The following is a 17893-nucleotide window of genomic DNA, read 5'->3' as shown; positions in this document are numbered from 1 at the left end:
ATAATGTTGATTGCACCCTAACTATTGACCCAAGGCAATGGGGAGAATTCCCCTGCTCTTTTCCAAAATAGTGCCTTGGGATTTCGCATCCACCTGAGGGAACAGTCAGGGTTTCAGTTCTAGATCTCATTTGAAAGATGGCACCTCCAGCACTGCAGCACTCCCTCAGCACAGTGCTGCAGATCTATCTAGACCTTTTGTATTCAAGTCTCCAGAGAGGGGGTGGGTTTAAACTAGATTGGCAGGGGGATGGGAACCTGAGTGGGGAGACAAAAGAGAGGAAATAACGATAGGAATGAAAGACAGAAAAGTAGAAAGTAAAAGAGTTAGCAGCAAATAGGGCCATAGTACAAAAAAAGGTGTGTAAAAATGTTATAAAGACAAGTCTAGGGGCACTGTACCTGAATGTACGAAGCATTCGCAATAAAGTAGATGAATTAACAGCGTAAATAGATGTTAATGGGTATGATATGATTGCAATTATGAGGACATGGCTGCAAGGTGACCAAGGATGGGAACTGAATATCCAAGGGTACTCGATATTTAGGACGGAGAGGCAAAAAGGAAAAAGAGGTGCAGTGGCGTTGTTGGTTAAGGATGAAATCACAGTGATAATGACAGAGGATATTGGCTCAGAAAATCTAGATGTAGAATCAGTCTGGGTGGAGCTAAGAAGCAACAAGGGGCAGAAAACATTAGTGGAAGTTGTCTATAGGTCTCCAAACAGTAGTGATAAGGTAGGGGACAGCATTAAACAGGAAATTGGAGATGCATGTAACAAGGGCGCTACAATAACCATAGGTGACTTTAATCTACATATAGTCTGGACAAACCAAATGAGCAATAATACTGTGGCAGATGAATTCCTGGGGTGTGTATGAGATGGTTTTTCTGGACCAGTATGTCGAGGAGCTGGCTAGGCAACAGCTATCCTAGATTTGTGATAAAAGCAAAATACTGCGGATGCTGGAAATCTCAAACAAAAACAGAAAATGCTGGAAAAACTCAGCAGGTCTGACAGCATCTGCGGAGCGAGTAAAACAAAGTTAATGTTTCGAGTCCGTATGACCCTTCCACATAAGCACTCAAAATGTTAACTTTGTTTTTCTCACTCCACAGATGCTGTCAGACCTGCTGAGTTTTTCCAGCATTTTCTGTTTTTGTTATCCTAGATTAATATTGTGCAATTATTATTTAATAATCTTGTTGTGTGGAGACCTTGAGGGAACAGTGACCATAACATGATAGAGTTCTTCATTAGGATGGAAAGTGAAATAGTTCGATTTGAAACTAGGGTCCTAAAGTTAAACAAAGGAAACTATGAAGGTATGAGGCATGAGTTGGCCAAGAAGGATTGGGGAAATTCATTAAAAGGCATGACGGTGGATAAACAACGGCTAATATTTAAGGAACAAATGTATGCATTGTAACAGTTATACATTCCTTTCTGGCGCAAAAACACAACAGGAAAAGCGGCCCAGCCATGGCAAACAAAAGAAATTAAGGATAGTATTAGACCCAAAGGGGAGTCATATATAGTTGCTAGAAAAAGTAGCAAGCCTGATAATTGGGAGCAGTTTTGAATTCAGCAAAGGAGTATCAAGAGATTGATTAAGAGGAAAAACAGAGTACGAGAGGAAACTTGCAAGGAACATAAAAGCAGACTGTAAAAGCGTCTATAAGCATATAAAAAGAAAAAGAGCAGTGAAGACAGATGTAGGTCCCTTACAGTCCGAAACAGGAGAATTTATAATAGCAAACAAGGAAAGGGCAGAGCAACTAAACATCTAATTTAGTTGTTTCCAGAGGAAGACACAAATAACTTCCCAGAAATGCTAGGGAACCTAAGGGTCTTGTGAGAAGGTGAAGTTGAAGGAAATTAGTATTAGTAAAACAATAGTGCTGGAGAAATTAATGGGACTGAAAGCCGATAAATCCCCAGGGCCCGATAATCTACATCCCAGGGGACTAAAGAGGTAGCCACGGAAATAGTGGATGCGTTGGTTGTCATCTTCCAAAATTCTGTTGATTCTGGAATAGTCCTGGCAGATTGGGGGGTGGAAAATGTAACCCCACTATTTAAAAAAAGAGGGAGGGAGAAAACAGCAAATTACAGACCGGTTAGCCTAACAATCAGTAGTAGGGAAAATGATGAAGTCTATTATAAAGGATGTCATAACAGTTAGAAAATATCAACAGGATTAGACAGTCAACATGGATTTATGAAAGGGAAATCATGTTTGACAAACCCACTGGCGTTTTTTGAGGAACTAATTAGCAGAATAGATAAGGGAGAACCAGTGGATGTGGTGTATTTGAATTTTCAGAAAGCTTTTGATAAAGTCCCACATAAGAGGTTAGTGTGCAAAAAGCATATGGAATTGGGGGTAATATATTGGCACAGATTGAGAATTGGCTAACAGACAGGAAACAGACTTGGAATAAATGGCTCTTTCTTGCAGTGGCAGGCAGTGATAGAGGGGTACCGCAAGGATCAGTGCTTGGGCACGAGATATTTACAATATTTATCAATGATTTGGGTGAGGGAACCAAATGTAATATTTCCAAGTTTGCTGACGACATGAAACTCGGTGCAAATGCGAGCGATGACGAGGGTGTTAAGATGCTTCAAGGTGATTTAGACAGGTTGATTGAATGGGCAATTACATGGTAGATGCAGTATGACGTGTGAAGTTATCCACTTTGGTAGGAAAAATGGAATGGCAGATTATTATTTAAATAGTGATAGATTGGGAAATGTTGATGTACAAAGGGACCTGGGTGTCCTTGTACACCAATCGCTGAAACAAACCATGACCTTCTGATCTGGGTTGCAGCCACACTAACATACTGTTCAAAACAGACAAAGCAGAGATTAGGGAAAGAAGACGAATATTAGAGGAAAGAAGTCAGGAGAGGAAGGGAACAGGGAAAAATTGTTGCTTAGCAGATGCCCATCTCTGACCAACTTTCCAAAGCAACGAAACAATGGGAAGATAAGGCAGATGAATGCGTGGCTGGAAAGATGGTGCAGGAGGGAGGTCGTTTGATTCCTGGGACACTGGGACTGGCTCTCGGGGAGATGGCATCTGTACAAGCCAGATGGGTTGCATCTGGACAGGGCTGGGACCGAGTTCCTTGGGAGTCGTTTTGCTAGTGCTGTTAGGGAGGGTTTGAACTAACTCAGCAGGGGTGTAGGAACCAGGAGAGAATATCAGAAAGTAACACCAGGGTGCATGGAATGTTGGGAGAGGCACTAAAATAGAAAATAGTAAGTTAATAGGTGGAGTCGGAGTAAGGGGGCAAGTAATGAAGTCTAATTCAGGGTTGCACTGCATGTATGTGAATGCACGGAATATAGTTAATAAAATTGGGGAGCTACAGGCACAGATTGCCTTGTGGGGTTATGATGTTGTGGCAATAACGGAGATCTGGCTTAAGGAAGGGCAGATCTGGGTGTTAAATATTCCTGGTTACAAAATGTTCAGAAAAGATAGGAAAAGGAAAACAGGAGGAGGGGTGGTGTTTTTGGTTAAGGAAAGTATTGCAGTACTGGAGAAAGAGGATGTGTCAGAGGTTCCAAGGGCAGATTCGATTTGGCTACAGCTAAGGGATAAGAAGGGTGCAATTACATTGCTCGGTGTAATTATAGACCACCAGCTAGTGGGAAGGATACAGAGGAACAAATCTGCAAGGAAATTACAGAGAGGTGTAAACATCGTAGAGTAGTTATAATGGGGCACTTTAATTACCCGTACATAGACTGGGATAGTGGTAGTGTAAGGGGCAGTGAGGGACAAGCGTTCCTAGATTGTATTTAGGAGAATTTCCGACAGCATTCTGTATCGAGTCCAACGAGAAAGGAGGCACTGCTAGACTTGGTTCTTGGGAATGAAGTGAGCCAAGTAGATAAAGTGACAATGGGGGAACATTTAGGGGACAGTGGTCATTCTATCATAAGGTTTAGGATGATGGTGGAATATGACATTGGTCAATCCAGAGTAAGAATAATCAACTGACAGAGAGCAGACTTCAATGTGGCAAGAACGGAGCCGGGCCAGATAGACTGGAACCAAAGGTTGGTAGGAAAAACAGTAGCTGAACAATGGGCTACCTTCAAAGAGGAGATGCTTTGGGCACATTCAAGGTATATTCCCTCAAAAGGGAAGGGTAGGACAAACAAATCCAGAGATCCCTGGATGACAAGATAGAAATTAAGTTAAAGAAAAAGTGTGCTTATGACAGGTGTCGAGTAGCAGATACAATTGAGATCCAAGCTGAATATAGAAGGTTCAGAGGGGATGTGAAGAAGCAAATACGAGAGGCAAAGAGGCATTATGAAAAAAGGCTGGCAGCTAACACAAAAGGAAATCCCGAAGTATTCTATAAGCACATCAATAGTAAAAGGGTGGTAAAAGGAGGAGTAGGGCTGATTAGGGACCAAAAAGGGGATTTACACATAGAGGCAAGAGGCATGGCTGAGGTGTTAAATAAATACTTTGCATCTGTCTTTACCTACAAGGCAGATGCTGCCCACGCCATGGTGACAGAGGAGGAAACTCAGTCAGTAGAAGGGTTTAAAATTGAAAGGGAGGAGGTATTGGATTAGCTGTCGGTACTTAAAGCTGATAAGGCACGGGGACCGGATGAGATGCATCCAAGAATATTGAAGGAAGTGAGTGTGGAAATTGCAGAGGCACTGGCCATAATCTTTCAATGTTCCCTGGATTCAGGGGAGGTGCCAGAGGACTGGAAAACTGCAAATGTTACGCCCTTGTTCAAAAAAAGTTGCAAAGGTCTGTCCAGCAATTACAGACCAGTCAGTTTAACTTAGGTGGTGGGGAAACTTCTTGAAACAATTATTTGGGATAGAATTAATAGTCACAGGGAAAAATATGGACTGATTCTGAAGAATCAGCATGGATTTTTTAAAAGGCAAATTGCATCTAGCGACCTTGCTGGAGTTTTTTGAAAGGCCACAGAGATGGTTGATGAAGGCAAGGCCGTTGATGTGGTGTACATGGACTTCCAAAAGGCATTTGAGACAGTGCCACACAACAGACCTCAAGGAGAGTTATAGGCCATGGAATAAAAGGGAGAGGAGTAACATGATTACAAAATTGACTGAGGGATAGGAAACAGAGAGTAATGGTTAATGGGTATTTTTTGAGCTGGGAGAAGGTTTGTAGTGGAGTTCCCCAGGGATCGGTATTGGGACCCTTGCTCTTCCTGATATATGTAAATGATCTAGACCTTGGTGAGAAGGGGACGATTTCAAAGTTTGAGGGCAACACAAAACTTGAGAGAATTGTAAACTGAGAGGAGGACAGTGTAGAACTTCAAAAGGACACTGACACATTGGTGGAATGGGCAGACATGTGGCGGATGAAGTTCAATGTGGAGAAATGAGAGGTGATACACTTTGGTACAAAGAACATGGAGAGACAATATAAAATAAAGGATACTATTCTAAAAAGTGTGAAGGAGCAGAGACCTGGGTGTAGATGTACATAAGTTATTAATGGTAGCAGGGCAGGTAGAGAGAGCTGTTTCTAAAGCATACAGTGTTCTAGGCTTCATTAATAGGGGCATAGAGTATAAGAGCAGACAGGTTATGATGAACTTATATAAGACACCGGTTAGACCTCAGCTGGAGTATTGTGTACAGTTCTGGGTGCCACACTGTAGGAAAGATGTGAATGCATTGGACAGAGTGCAGAAGAGGTTTCTACGAGAATGGTTCCAGGGATGAGACACTTTAGTTATGAGGAAAGATTGGAGAAGTTGGGACTGTTTTCCTTGGAGAGGAGAAGGCTAAGAGGAGACTTGATAGAAGTTTTCAAAATAATGAGGGCCTGGACAGAGTGGATAGGGAGAAACTGTTCCTTCTCATAAATGGATCAAGAACCAGAGAGCACAGTTTTAAGGTGTTTTGCAAAAGAAGCAAATGCGAGGTGAGAAAAGACTTTTTCTCACAGTACGTAGTTAGGATTTAGAATGCACTGTCTGGAAGTGTGGTAGAGGCAGGTTCAATTGAGGCATTCAAGAGGGCATTAGATGACTATCTAAATAGAAACAATGTGCAGGGTTACGGGGAAAAGCCAGGAGATTGGTACTAAGTTAAAATGCTCAGAGAGCTGGTGCAGACACAATGGGCCGAATGGCCTCCTTCTACACTGTAACAACTCTGAGACAGTGTGCAGACATTCATCCATAAATACTGAAGATTAACTGATACATCTGTAAATTACATTTTCCTTTAAAGATGTGTTAGTGGTCACAACATATGTGAGTATTACTGCCAAAGACTGGGAGTTGGTTTGATTTCTTTACAAGCAAAGGGTTGCGAAAGGAAAGTTGCTATTTCAGACGGTGTTATGGTGATGGATAGGTTCATTCTTACCCATTTGCCCAGTTGTTTCCGGATCCTTGTTTCTGACAAAAGTAGGATTGGTTTCCGTATCTCCACCGTCCTGATTTTGTGGCTTTGGATAAAGTACGACTGATGACTTTTGGCTCCATGTCGACTAGGATGGCCCGAGCTACTGGCAATGCTGAAAATCACACCAGTACTGGGAAATTACAATACAGTATCAAAAAATACACATTCCAGCTATCCACTATAGCACAAGCGGTTTTCACTCAAAACCTGGCTCTAAATTTTAAACCCAAAACTAATGGGAAGAATGATGCACGAAAGAGCATCACTGCAGGGAGCAGGGGGAGGGACACTATTTAGGTTGCACTCAGTCTTAGTATTGCAGCAGGAATCTTATGGTCTTGTAAACAATCAACTCAAGTAGTAGATGGTCTCAATATCAAAATAAACTCTGTTCTACATGTAAACTGTTTCACTTCAGTTTAAATAGAATTCTTTTAAGAATAGTGAAAATGCTTGGACTGACATTCATCAAAAGTACTGCTTGCAGAATATGCCACATTCTGTTTTTATAACTGTTCCAAATTATCTCATTTGTAATTGTTTTTAGAGTACTAATAACTAATTGACTAGCTTTATCATATTTAAATGTTTATTCAAGAGGCTAAGCCAGTAGAGACACAATGGGCTAAATGTCCTCCTTTTGTATATTATTACTTTTTTTATTCTTTCATTGGATGTGTATGTCACTGGCAAAGCCAGCTTTTCTTTCCCATCCCTAATTGCCCCTTGAACTGAGTAGCTTGTTACACCATTTCAGGGGGCAGACCTGAAGACCACATTGGCTTCTATATGGATTTCAGTAAGGCTTTTGACAAGGTCCCGCACGGGAGAATGGTCAAGAAGGTAAGAGCCCATGGGATTCAGGGAAATTTGGCAAATTGGATCCAAAATTGGTTTAGTGGCAGGAAGCAGAGGGTGATGGTTGAAGGTTGTTTTTTTGTAATTGGAAACCTGTGACGAGTGGTGTACCACAGGGATTGGTGCTGGGACCCTTGCTGTTTATAGTGTACATTAATGGCTTATATGTGAATATAAGAGGGATGATCAGTAAGTTCGCAGATGATGTAAATAATGAGGAGGAAAACCTTAGAATACAGGACAATATAGATATGCTGATAAGATGGGCAGAGCAGTGACAAATGGAATTTAATCCTGAGAAGTGTGAGGTGATAGATTTTGGAAGAACTAAGATAGCAAGGGAATACACAATGAATGGTAGGACCCTAGGAAGTACAGAGGATCAGAGGGACCCTGGTGTACATGTCCATAGATCCCTGAAGGCAGCAGCACAGATAAAGGTGGCTAAGAAGGCATATGGCATACTTACCTTTATTAGCCGAAGCACAGAATATAAGAGCAGGGAGGTTATGTTGGAGCTTTATAAAATGCTAGTTAGGCCACAGTTGGAGTGCTGTGTGCAGTTTTGGTCGCCACACTATAGGATGTTGTTTGCACTGGAGAGGGTGCAGAGGAGATTCACAAGGATGTTGCCTGGGCTGGAGTGTTTCAGCTATGAAGAGACTGGGTAGGCTAGGGTTGCTTTCCTTGGAGCAGAGAAGGTTGAGGAGAGACCTGATAGAGGTACACAAAATTATGAGGGAATTAATAGGAAGAAATTTTTCCCATTAGCAGAGATGTAAATAACCAGGGGGCATAGATTTAAGGTAAGGGACAGGAGGTTTAGAGGGGATTTGAGGAAACATTTTTTCACCCAGAAGGTGGTTGGGATCTGGAACACGCTGCCTGAGGGGGTGGTAGAGACAGGAACCCTCACAACATTTTAGTATTTGGATGATCACTTGAAATGCCATCGCATACAGGGCTAAGGGCCAAGTGCTGGAAAACGGGATTAGAATAGGTGCTGGTTGATGGACACGATGGGCCGAAGGGCCTGTTTTTTGTGCTGTATAACTCTACCACTATGACATTGCTGTGGGTCTGGAGTCACATGTAGGCCAGACCGGGTGAGGACGGCAGATTTCCTTCCCTTTGAGGGCATTAGTGAAGATGAGTTTTTACAACAATTGATAAGTAGTTTCACGGTCACCGCTATGTGGGGCTGGCTGTCAACTGCAGATTGTATCTGAAGCCCAGCAGCTGGCCCTGGTGTGGGATTTGAACCCCTGTCCCCAGAGCAGGACCCCGGGCCTCTGGGTGACCAGCCCAGGGACACGGCCCCTATTTTGATGCTGAGTGAGGGAGTTTGGCCAGAGTGTGGAGGGGCTGAGGGACTGAGGGAGATGCTGCCGCCGCCGGAATGTCCCTCACCATCGCCTCCGGCCTCCTCCTGCCGGAAGAATCTCTCCTGGGAAGCGGCTCGGTAACTGTCGCTCCGGCCCCGCTCACTCCGGCCATCGCCGCTGACCACGTCCAGCAGCTCCGGGCCCACCTGGTTCCCGCACTGGCCGAGCTGCAGCAGCACGAGCGACATGGCCGTGGACAGGCGCGCGCGCCAACGCGCGCTCCCCCACGCACACGCGCGCGCGCGCCGCTGCCGTCGTCGGTCAAACGCGGAGCGCCCGCCCCCCGCCCCCGCTCCCGCCCCCGCCCCCGCTGTGCGGACCAGGGTCAGAGGGCACGAACTCTCAGGCTCCGCCTCCGGCGTTTGCGCAGAGCCCGGCTCCCCTTAGCCCCGCCCCCTCCCTGCAACAACAACTGGCATTTAGATAAACCTTTTAATGTAGAAAAATGTCCCAGACTCTTTACAGGAACTTTATGAAACAAAGTTTCATTCGGTTTAGATCATAAACTTACTCAAAGATAATAAAAGTCTGGAGAAGCTGGGCAGGTCTGACAGCCTCCCGGTCACTACGGCCTCCCGGTCACTGCGGCCTCCCGGTCACTGCGGCCTCCCGGTCACTGCGGCCTCCCGGTCACTGCAGCCTCCCGGTCACTACAGCCTCCCGGTCACTACAGCCTCCCGGCCTGACCCTCCCGGTCACTGCAGCCTCCCGGTCACTGCAGCCTCCCGGTCACTACAGCCTCCCGGTCACTACGGCCTCCCGGTCACTACGGCCTCCCGGTCACTGCGGCCTCCCGGTCACTACGGCCTCCCGGTCACTGCGGCCTCCCGGTCACTACAGCCTCCCGGCCTGACCCTCCCGGTCACTGCAGCCTCCCGGTCACTGCAGCCTCCCGGTCACTACAGCCTCCCGGTCACTACGGCCTCCCGGTCACTACGGCCTCCCGGTCACTGCGGCCTCCCGGTCACTACGGCCTCCCGGTCACTACAGCCTCCCGGTCACTACGGCCTCCCGGTCACTGCGGCCTCCCGGTCACTGCGGCCTCCCGGTCACTACGGCCTCCCGGTCACTGCGGCCTCCCGGTCACTACAGCCTCCCGGTCACTGCGGCCTCCCGGTCACTACGGCCTCCCGGTCACTGCGGCCTCCCGGTCACTACAGCCTCCCGGTCACTGCGGCCTCCCGGTCACTACAGCCTCCCGGTCACTGCGGCCTCCCGGTCACTACGGCCTCCCGGTCACTACAGCCTCCCGGTCACTGCGGCCTCCCGGTCACTACAGCCTCCCGGTCACTGCGGCCTCCCGGTCACTACGGCCTCCCGGTCACTGCGGCCTCCCGGTCACTGCGGCCTCCCGGACACTGCGGCCTCCCGGTCACTGCGGCCTCCCGGACACTGCGGCCTCCCGGTCACTGCGGCCTCCCGGTCACTGCAGCCTCCCGGTCACTGCAGCCTCCCGGTCACTACAGCCTCCCGGTCACTACGGCCTCCCGGTCACTACGGCCTCCCGGTCACTGCGGCCTCCCGGTCACTACGGCCTCCCGGTCACTGCGGCCTCCCGGTCACTGCGGCCTCCCGGTCACTGCGGCCTCCCGGACACTGCGGCCTCCCGGTCACTGCGGCCTCCCGGTCACTGCAGCCTCCCGGTCACTGCAGCCTCCCGGTCACTACAGCCTCCCGGCCTGACCCTCCCGGTCACTGCAGCCTCCCGGTCACTGCAGCCTCCCGGTCACTACAGCCTCCCGGTCACTACAGCCTCCCGGTCACTACGGCCTCCCGGTCACTGCGGCCTCCCGGTCACTGCGGCCTCCCGGTCACTACGGCCTCCCGGTCACTGCGGCCTCCCGGTCACTGCGGCCTCCCGGTCACTACAGCCTCCCGGTCACTACAGCCTCCCGGTCACTACAGCCTCCCGGTCACTACAGCCTCCCGGTCACTACGGCCTCCCGGTCACTGCGGCCTCCCGGTCACTACAGCCTCCCGGTCACTACAGCCTCCCGGTCACTACGGCCTCCCGGTCACTGCGGCCTCCCGGTCACTGCGGCCTCCCGGTCACTACAGCCTCCCGGCCTGACCCTCCCGGTCACTGCGGCCTCCCGGTCACTGCGGCCTCCCGGTCACTGCGGCCTCCCGGTCACTGCGGCCTCCCGGTCACTGCGGCCTCCCGGTCACTGCGGCCTCCCGGTCACTGCGGCCTCCCGGTCACTGCGGCCTCCCGGTCACTGCGGCCTCCCGGTCACTGCGGCCTCCCGGACACTGCGGCCTCCCGGTCACTGCGGCCTCCCGGTCACTGCGGCCTCCCGGTCACTACGGCCTCCCGGTCACTACAGCCTCCCGGTCACTACAGCCTCCCGGTCACTACAGCCTCCCGGCCTGACCCTCCCAGTCACTACAGCCTCCCGGCCTGACCCTCCCAGCCTGACCCTCCCGGTCACTACGGCCTCCCGGTCACTACAGCCTCCCGGTCACTACAGCCTCCCGGTCACTACAGCCTCCCGGCCTGACCCTCCCAGTCACTACAGCCTCCCGGCCTGACCCTCCCAGCCTGACCCTCCCGGTCACTACAGCCTCCCGGTCACTACAGCCTCCCGGTCACTACGGCCTCCCGGTCACTACAGCCTCCCGGTCACTACAGCCTCCCGGTCACTACGGCCTCCCGGTCACTGCGGCCTCCCGGTCACTGCGGCCTCCCGGTCACTGCGGCCTCCCGGACACTGCGGCCTCCCGGTCACTGCGGCCTCCCGGTCACTGCAGCCTCCCGGTCACTGCAGCCTCCCGGTCACTACAGCCTCCCGGCCTGACCCTCCCGGTCACTGCAGCCTCCCGGTCACTGCAGCCTCCCGGTCACTACAGCCTCCCGGTCACTACAGCCTCCCGGTCACTACAGCCACCCGGTCACTACAGCCTCCCAGTCACTACAGCCTCCCGGTCACTACAGCCTCCCGGCCTGACCCTCCCGGTCACTACAGCCTCCCGGCCTGACCCTCCCAGCCTGACCCTCCCGGTCACTACAGCCTCCCGAGCCTGACCCTCCCGGTCACTACAGCCTCCCGGCCTGACCCTCCCGGTCACTACAGCCTCCCGGCCTGACCCAGTCACTTCAACAACTTCAGACCATTAACTCCCTCCAACACCCCCACCCCCTTTCTTCTAATAATTATTATATGTTTTCTAATTCTAATAATTCTAATAATTCTAATAATTATTCTAATAATTATTCTAATAATTATTCTAATAATTAATTCTAATAATTATTATATGTTTTCTTATAGATTTTTCTTTTCCCACCTATTTCTATTATTATTTTTAAAAGTTATTTCCATCCATTGGTTATCTCCATCTTTTAGCCCATTGCATTCCCTTCCCCCCACCCCCCCACCAGGGCTATCTGTACCCTGCTCGTCCTGCTTTCTACCTTTAATTAGCACATTCCTTAGCTAATATCACCACCGTCAACACCCCTTTGGCCTTTTATCTATGACATTTTTGGCAATTCTCCTTTGCCTCCACCTATCACTGGCCCCCTAACCAGTTCTACCTGTCCCACCCTGTTAAACAGTTTATATTTCACCTCATTATTATACCGAGATAGATAGGTTCTTGACTGGTAAGGGGATCAAAGGTTACGGGGAGAAGGCGGGAGAATGGGGTTGAGAAACTTAGAAGCCATGATTGAATGGCAGAGCAGACTCAAAGGGCCGAATGCCTAATTTCTGCTCCTATGTCTTATGGTCTTATTTCTATTTCTCTTTAGTTCTGAAGAAGAGTCATACGGACTTGAAACATTAACTCTGTGTTCCTCTCCACAGATGCTGTCAGACCTGCTGAGTTTTTCCAGCAATTTTTGTTTTGTTAAAATTTCAGGCCTGTTTGACTCTCCCTCAGAGGCAAACTCTCTCTCTCTCTCACTCTCCACAGAGGCTGTCGCATTAACTGAGTTTCTCCAGCATTTTCTGTTTTTATTTCAGATTTCCAGCATCCACAGTATTTTGCTTTTAACTTAGTCAAACAGGTAGGTTTTAAAAAAAACAAACAAGTGCTGAAAATATCCAGCAGGTCTGGCAGCATCTGTGGATCAAACTGAGTGTGAGGGAATTTCTATTTCTGGGCTGTTTCGGTCTATTTTCTGAGTTGGCCCAGGTCCTGCTTGAAGGGCAGTAACCTCTGGCATATCTGGAATTCCTGTGCAAGTGAAGAGTGCAGCACAGCAACAGGCCACACATGCTTGGTTTCTGGCACACAGAAATTGGGCAATGTACCTACACGGTGGGGTGGAACTACAGAACCACAGGACCAATGCGCAGCACAAAAAATGAGCCCACATAAGTTTTTTAGTTGAGAGCTGAAGTGCTGTCATTAGTTCTGTGTGCAACTGGGGCTCACAGAAGCCAGTCAGGAGCTGAAGAAGTGGCAGAAGGTTGCTAGTCCCATGCTGTTGAAGGAGGCTCAAAGAAGCCCCAGGAGATGTTGGTAGCTCTGTGCTGCTGAGCATTGGGCTCAGGGAAACCTAGGAGCAGTGATGTTCTGCTTAGAACAGCTAGACAGCTGGGATCATGCCAGTGATTAGATGCTGGGGTGTAGGCTTGTGAATCCAATGGGGCGCAGTCTCAGAAGAGAGCAGTCATTGAGGCAATTTGAGCTAGAGTCCAGTTGCCTGATAACTTATTGGAGGCAAAAGGGTTTCAAGGCTGTGTTGCAGATGCTGTTCAGGGAAATCAGAAGCTGTATCCTCAAAAGAGCTCAAATACCTCTTAAGGAAGACATGTTTTAAGGATTTTTGTGACTCACAGTCATCACTGATGCCTGGGTAGGTTGCTGAGAAATTCTCGGTTGTGTCTGCCATTTAATCTGCAGCTTTTGGTGTATTTAACCACAGTTTTCCTGTCAATTCATGTTTACTTCATGTTAATTCTGAATGATTCTTCTTTATTCATTCATGGGATGTGGGCTCCGCTGGCTGGACCAGCATTTGTTGCCCATCCCCATTTGCCCTTGAGAAGGTGGTGGTGAGCTGCCTTCTTGAACCGCTGCAGTCCATGTGGTGTAGGTACACTCACAGTGCTGTTAGGGAGGGAGTTCCAGGATTTTGACCCAATGACAGTGAAGGAACGGCAAAATATTTCCAAGTCAGGTTGGTGACTGGCTTGGAGGGGAACTTCCAGGTGGTGGTGTTCCCATTTATCTGCCGCCCTTGTCCTTCCAGATGGTAGTGGTCATGGGTTTGGAAGGTAGTGTTGAAGGAACCTTGGTGAATTCCTGCAGTGCATCTTGTAGATGGTACACACTGCTACTACTGTGCATCGGTGCTGGAGGGAGTGAATGTTTGTGGATGTGGTGCCAATCAAGCGGGCTGCTTTGTCCTGGGATGGTGTCAAGATTCTTGAATGTTGTGGGAGCTGCACTCATCCAGACAAGTGGGGAGTATTCCATCACACTCCTGACTTGTGCCTTGTAGATGGTGGACAGACTTTGGGGAGTCAGGAGGTGAGTTACTCTCTGCAGGATTCCTAGCCTCTGACCTGCGCTTGTAGCCACAGTATTTATATGGCTAGTCTAGTTCAGTTTCTGGTCAATGGTAACACCCTAGGATTTTGATAGTGGGGGATTCAGTGATGGTAATGCCATTGAATGTCAAGGGGCCATAGTTAGATTCTCTCTTGTTGGAGATGGTCATTGCCTGACACTTGTGAGGCGTGAATGTTACTTGCCACTTGTCAGCCCAAGCCTGGATATTGTCCAGGTCTTGCTGCATTTGGACATGGACTGCTTCAGTATCTGAGGATTCGCGAATGGTGCTGAACATTGTGCAATCATCAGTGAACATCCCCACTTCTGACCTTATGATGGAAGGAAGGTCATTGATGAAGCAGCTGAAGATGGTTGGGCCGAGGACACTATCCTGAGGAACTCCTGCAGTGATGTCCTGGAGCTGAGATGACTGACCTCCAACAACCACAACCATCTTTCTTTGTGCTAGGTATGACTCCAATCAGTGGAGAGTTTTCCCCATGATTTGTTAGGGCCCCTTGATGCCACACTCGGTCAAATGCGGCCTTGATCCAAGGGCAGTCACTCACCTCACCTTCGGAGTCCAGCTCTTTTGTCCATGTTTGAACCAAGCCTATAATGAATCACAGAATCTTAATGGCACAGAAGCCCATCATGTCTGCACCAGTTCTCCAAATGAACATCATGACCTAGTGCCATTGCCCTGCCTTTTCCCTGTACCCTTGCACATTATTTCTGTTCAAATAATCATCTAATGCCCTCTTGAATGCCTCGATTGAACCTGCCTCCACCATACTTCCACGCAGTGCATTCCAGACCCAAACCACTCGCTGTGTGAAAATGGTTTTTCTCACATGACTTCTTTTGCAAATCACTTTAAATCTTTGCCCTCTCGTTCTTGATCCTTTTACGAGTGGGAACAGCTTCTCCCTATCTACTCTGTGCAGCCCCCTCTTGATTTTGAACATCTGTATCAAATCTCCTCTTAGCCTTCTCCTCTCCAAGGAGAACAGTCCCAACCTCTCCAATCTATCCTCTTGGTGAAGTTCCTCATCCTTGGAACAATTCTTGTAAACCTCTTCTGCACTCTCTCCAATGTGTTCACATCCTTCTTACAAAATGGTGCCCAGAATTGAACATAATTTTCCAGCTGAGGTCTAACAAGTATCTTATATAAATTCAGCATAATCACCTTGCTCTTGTACTCTATGCCCTTATTAATAAAGCCCAGCATACTATATGCTTCATTAACTGCTCTCTCCACCTGTCCTGCCACCTTCAATGATATAAGCACATACACACCCAAGTCTTACTGCTCCTGCACCCCATTCAAAATTTCCTGTACATAAAAAGCAGGACAAATCCAACCCGGCCAATTACCGCTTCATCAGTCTGCTCTTGATCATCAGTAAAGTAATGGAAGGGGTCATCAATAGTGCTATCAAGTGGCACTTGCTTAGCAATAACCTGCTCACTGACGCCCAGTTTGAGTTCCATCAGGGCCAATCAGCTCCTGACCTCATTACAGCCTTGGCTCAAACATGGACAAAAGAGCTGAGCTCCCGAGGTGAGGTGAGAGTGACTGTCCTTAACATCAAGGCCACATTTGACCGAGTGTGGCATCAAGGAGCCCTAGCAAAACTGGGGTCAATGGGAACCAGGGGAAAACTCTCCACTGGTTGGAGTCATACCTAGCACAAAGGAAGATGGTTGTGGTTGTTGGAGGTCTGTCATCTCAGCTCCAGGACATCACTGCAGGAGTTCCTCAGGGTAGTGTCCTAGGCCCAACCATCTTCAGCTGCTTCATCAATGACCGTCCTTCCATCATAAGGTCAGAAATGGGGATGTTCACTGATGATTGAGCCACACAAGTGCCAAGCAATGACCATCTCTAACAAGAGAGAATCTCACTATGGCCCCTTAACATTCAATGGCATTAACATCACTGAATCCCCCGCTATCAATATCCTGGGGGTTACCATTGACCAGTAACTGAACTGGACTAGCCACATAAATACTGTGGCTACAAGAGCAGGTCACAGGCTGGGAATTCTGCAGAAAGTAGCTCACCCCCTGACTCCCCAAAGACTGTCCACCAACTACAAGGTACAAGTCAGGAATGTGATGGAATACTCCCCACTTGCCTGGATGAGTGCAGCTCCCACAACATTCAAGAAGCTTGGCACCATCCGGAACAAAGCAGCTCTGTTTAATTGGCATCACATCTACAAACATTCACTCCCTCCAACACCAATGCACAGTAGCAGCAGTGTGTACCATCTACAAGATACACTGCAGGAATTCACCAAGGCTCCTTCAACAGCACCATTCAAACCCATGACCACTACCATCTAGGACAAGGACAGCAGATAGATGGGAACAATGCACCCTGGAAGTTCCCCTCCAAGTCACTCACCATCCTGACTTGGAAATATATCGGCCGTTCCTTCACTGTTGTTGGGTCAAAATCCTGGAGCTTCCTCCCTAACAGCACTGTGGGTGTACCTACACCACATGGACGGCAGCGGTTCAAGGCCACCACCACCTTCTCCAGGGCAACTCGGGATGGACAGTAAGTGCTGGCCCAGCCAGCGAAGCCCACATCCCGTGAATGAATTTTAAAAAAGGGATCCCGGGAGAGGGAATCCCTTGTTGTCAGGCACTTAGTGCTTGATCGAGGGTCCGACATCGGGAAGGGGCGGGGCCTGCCAAGAGCCACAAACACTTTGTTCTGAACTCCCTGCAACCCCCAGTCTGCAAACCTTTCCCTCAGACCCCATCCCACCCTCTCTCATCTATGGCCTGGGTCCTTCGCTGATCCTGAGCCTCTGATAGGTGCATTGTCAGAAGCTACCATCACTCTTGCAGGCATGGTCTGCAATGAAAAACTGCTGGCCTCTGATTGGCCTACAGGCTGTCAGGTAGGTGGGATTTCTGCCCCCGGGTCATCCAGGGAAAGCAGCTGCTGGCCAGTGAATATCGTGGCCCTTCCCCGAGGAGGCGATGCAGGACTCTCAGCAGCTCTCAGAGCCAACGGGCAAGACTCCCATAGCCTGGCTTAAATTCCACCCTTTAATTCTATGTGGCTTGATGGTAATAGTAGAGTGGGGGATATGCCGGATCATAAGATTACAGATTGTGTTTGAGTACAATTCTGCTGCTGCTGGGGCCCACAGCACCTCATGGATGCTCAGTCTTCAGTTACTTGATCTGTTCAAAATCTATCCCATTTAGCACAGTGGTAGTGCCACACATGATGGAGGGTATCCTCAATGTGAAGACAGGACCTTGTCAACATCAAGACTGTGCACTGATCACTCCTACCGATACTGTCATGGGCAGATGCATCTGCAACAGGCAGTTTGGTGAGAATGAGGTCAAGTATAATTTTCCCTCTTGTTGGTTCCCTCACCACCTGCTGCAGACCCAGTCTAACAGCTATGTCATTTAGGACTTGGCCAGCAATGGTGCTACCGAGCCACTCTTGGTGATGGACATTGAAGTCCCCCATCCAGAGTACATTCTGCACCCTTGCCATCCTCAGTGCTTCCTCCAAGTGGTGTTCAACATGGAGGAGCACTGATTCATCAGCTGAGGGATTTCAGTACATGGTAATCAGCAGGAGGTTTCCTTGCCAACATTTGGCCTGATGCCATGAGACTTCATGGGGTCCGGAGTTGACGTTGACGACTCCCAGGGCACC

The 17893-nt window shown here is 48.8% G+C and overlaps 2 protein-coding genes across 4 annotated transcripts in view; one reads left to right on the top strand and one right to left on the bottom strand.

The window, feature by feature from the left end:
- Nucleotides 1-8917, bottom strand: part of tubd1 (tubulin, delta 1) — a 43489-nt gene extending 34572 nt beyond the window's left edge. The window contains exons 1-2 of one of the 3 annotated variants that reach the window (XR_005945196.1): nucleotides 8711-8917; nucleotides 6404-6554 (exon numbers count right to left, since the gene is read on the bottom strand). Coding sequence is in view for 1 of the 3 variants with exons in the window: in XM_041205419.1 (XP_041061353.1) it covers nucleotides 6404-6554; nucleotides 8711-8873 (314 nt within the window). In the remaining 2 variants the exon portion in view is untranslated. Of the gene's footprint in view, nucleotides 1-6403; nucleotides 6555-8710 lie in introns of those variants that run through there. The other 2 variants (XM_041205419.1, XM_041205421.1) reach the window with 2 other exon arrangements.
- Nucleotides 8872-11710, top strand: LOC121287000 (mucin-17-like). The gene is made up of 3 exons (XM_041204414.1): nucleotides 8872-8885; nucleotides 9407-11053; nucleotides 11140-11710. The coding sequence occupies exons 1-3, from the start codon at nucleotides 8872-8874 to the stop codon at nucleotides 11708-11710; spliced, it is 2232 nt and encodes a 743-aa protein (XP_041060348.1).
- The last annotated feature ends 6183 nt before the right edge of the window (nucleotides 11711-17893 follow it).

Source organism: Carcharodon carcharias, chromosome 14 (genome assembly GCF_017639515.1).
Source record: "Carcharodon carcharias isolate sCarCar2 chromosome 14, sCarCar2.pri, whole genome shotgun sequence".
Classification (NCBI taxonomy): Eukaryota; Metazoa; Chordata; class Chondrichthyes; order Lamniformes; family Lamnidae; genus Carcharodon; species Carcharodon carcharias.
Note: the sequence above shows the minus strand (reverse complement) of the source record. Positions and strands in the feature narration are given on the sequence as shown.

Coding starts and splice junctions, on each gene's coding strand:
- LOC121287000 (XM_041204414.1), top strand. Junction 11,054..11,139: donor CCGGTCACTACAGCCTCCCG/GCCTGACCCTCC, acceptor CGGTCACTACAG/CCTCCCGGTCACTACAGCCT.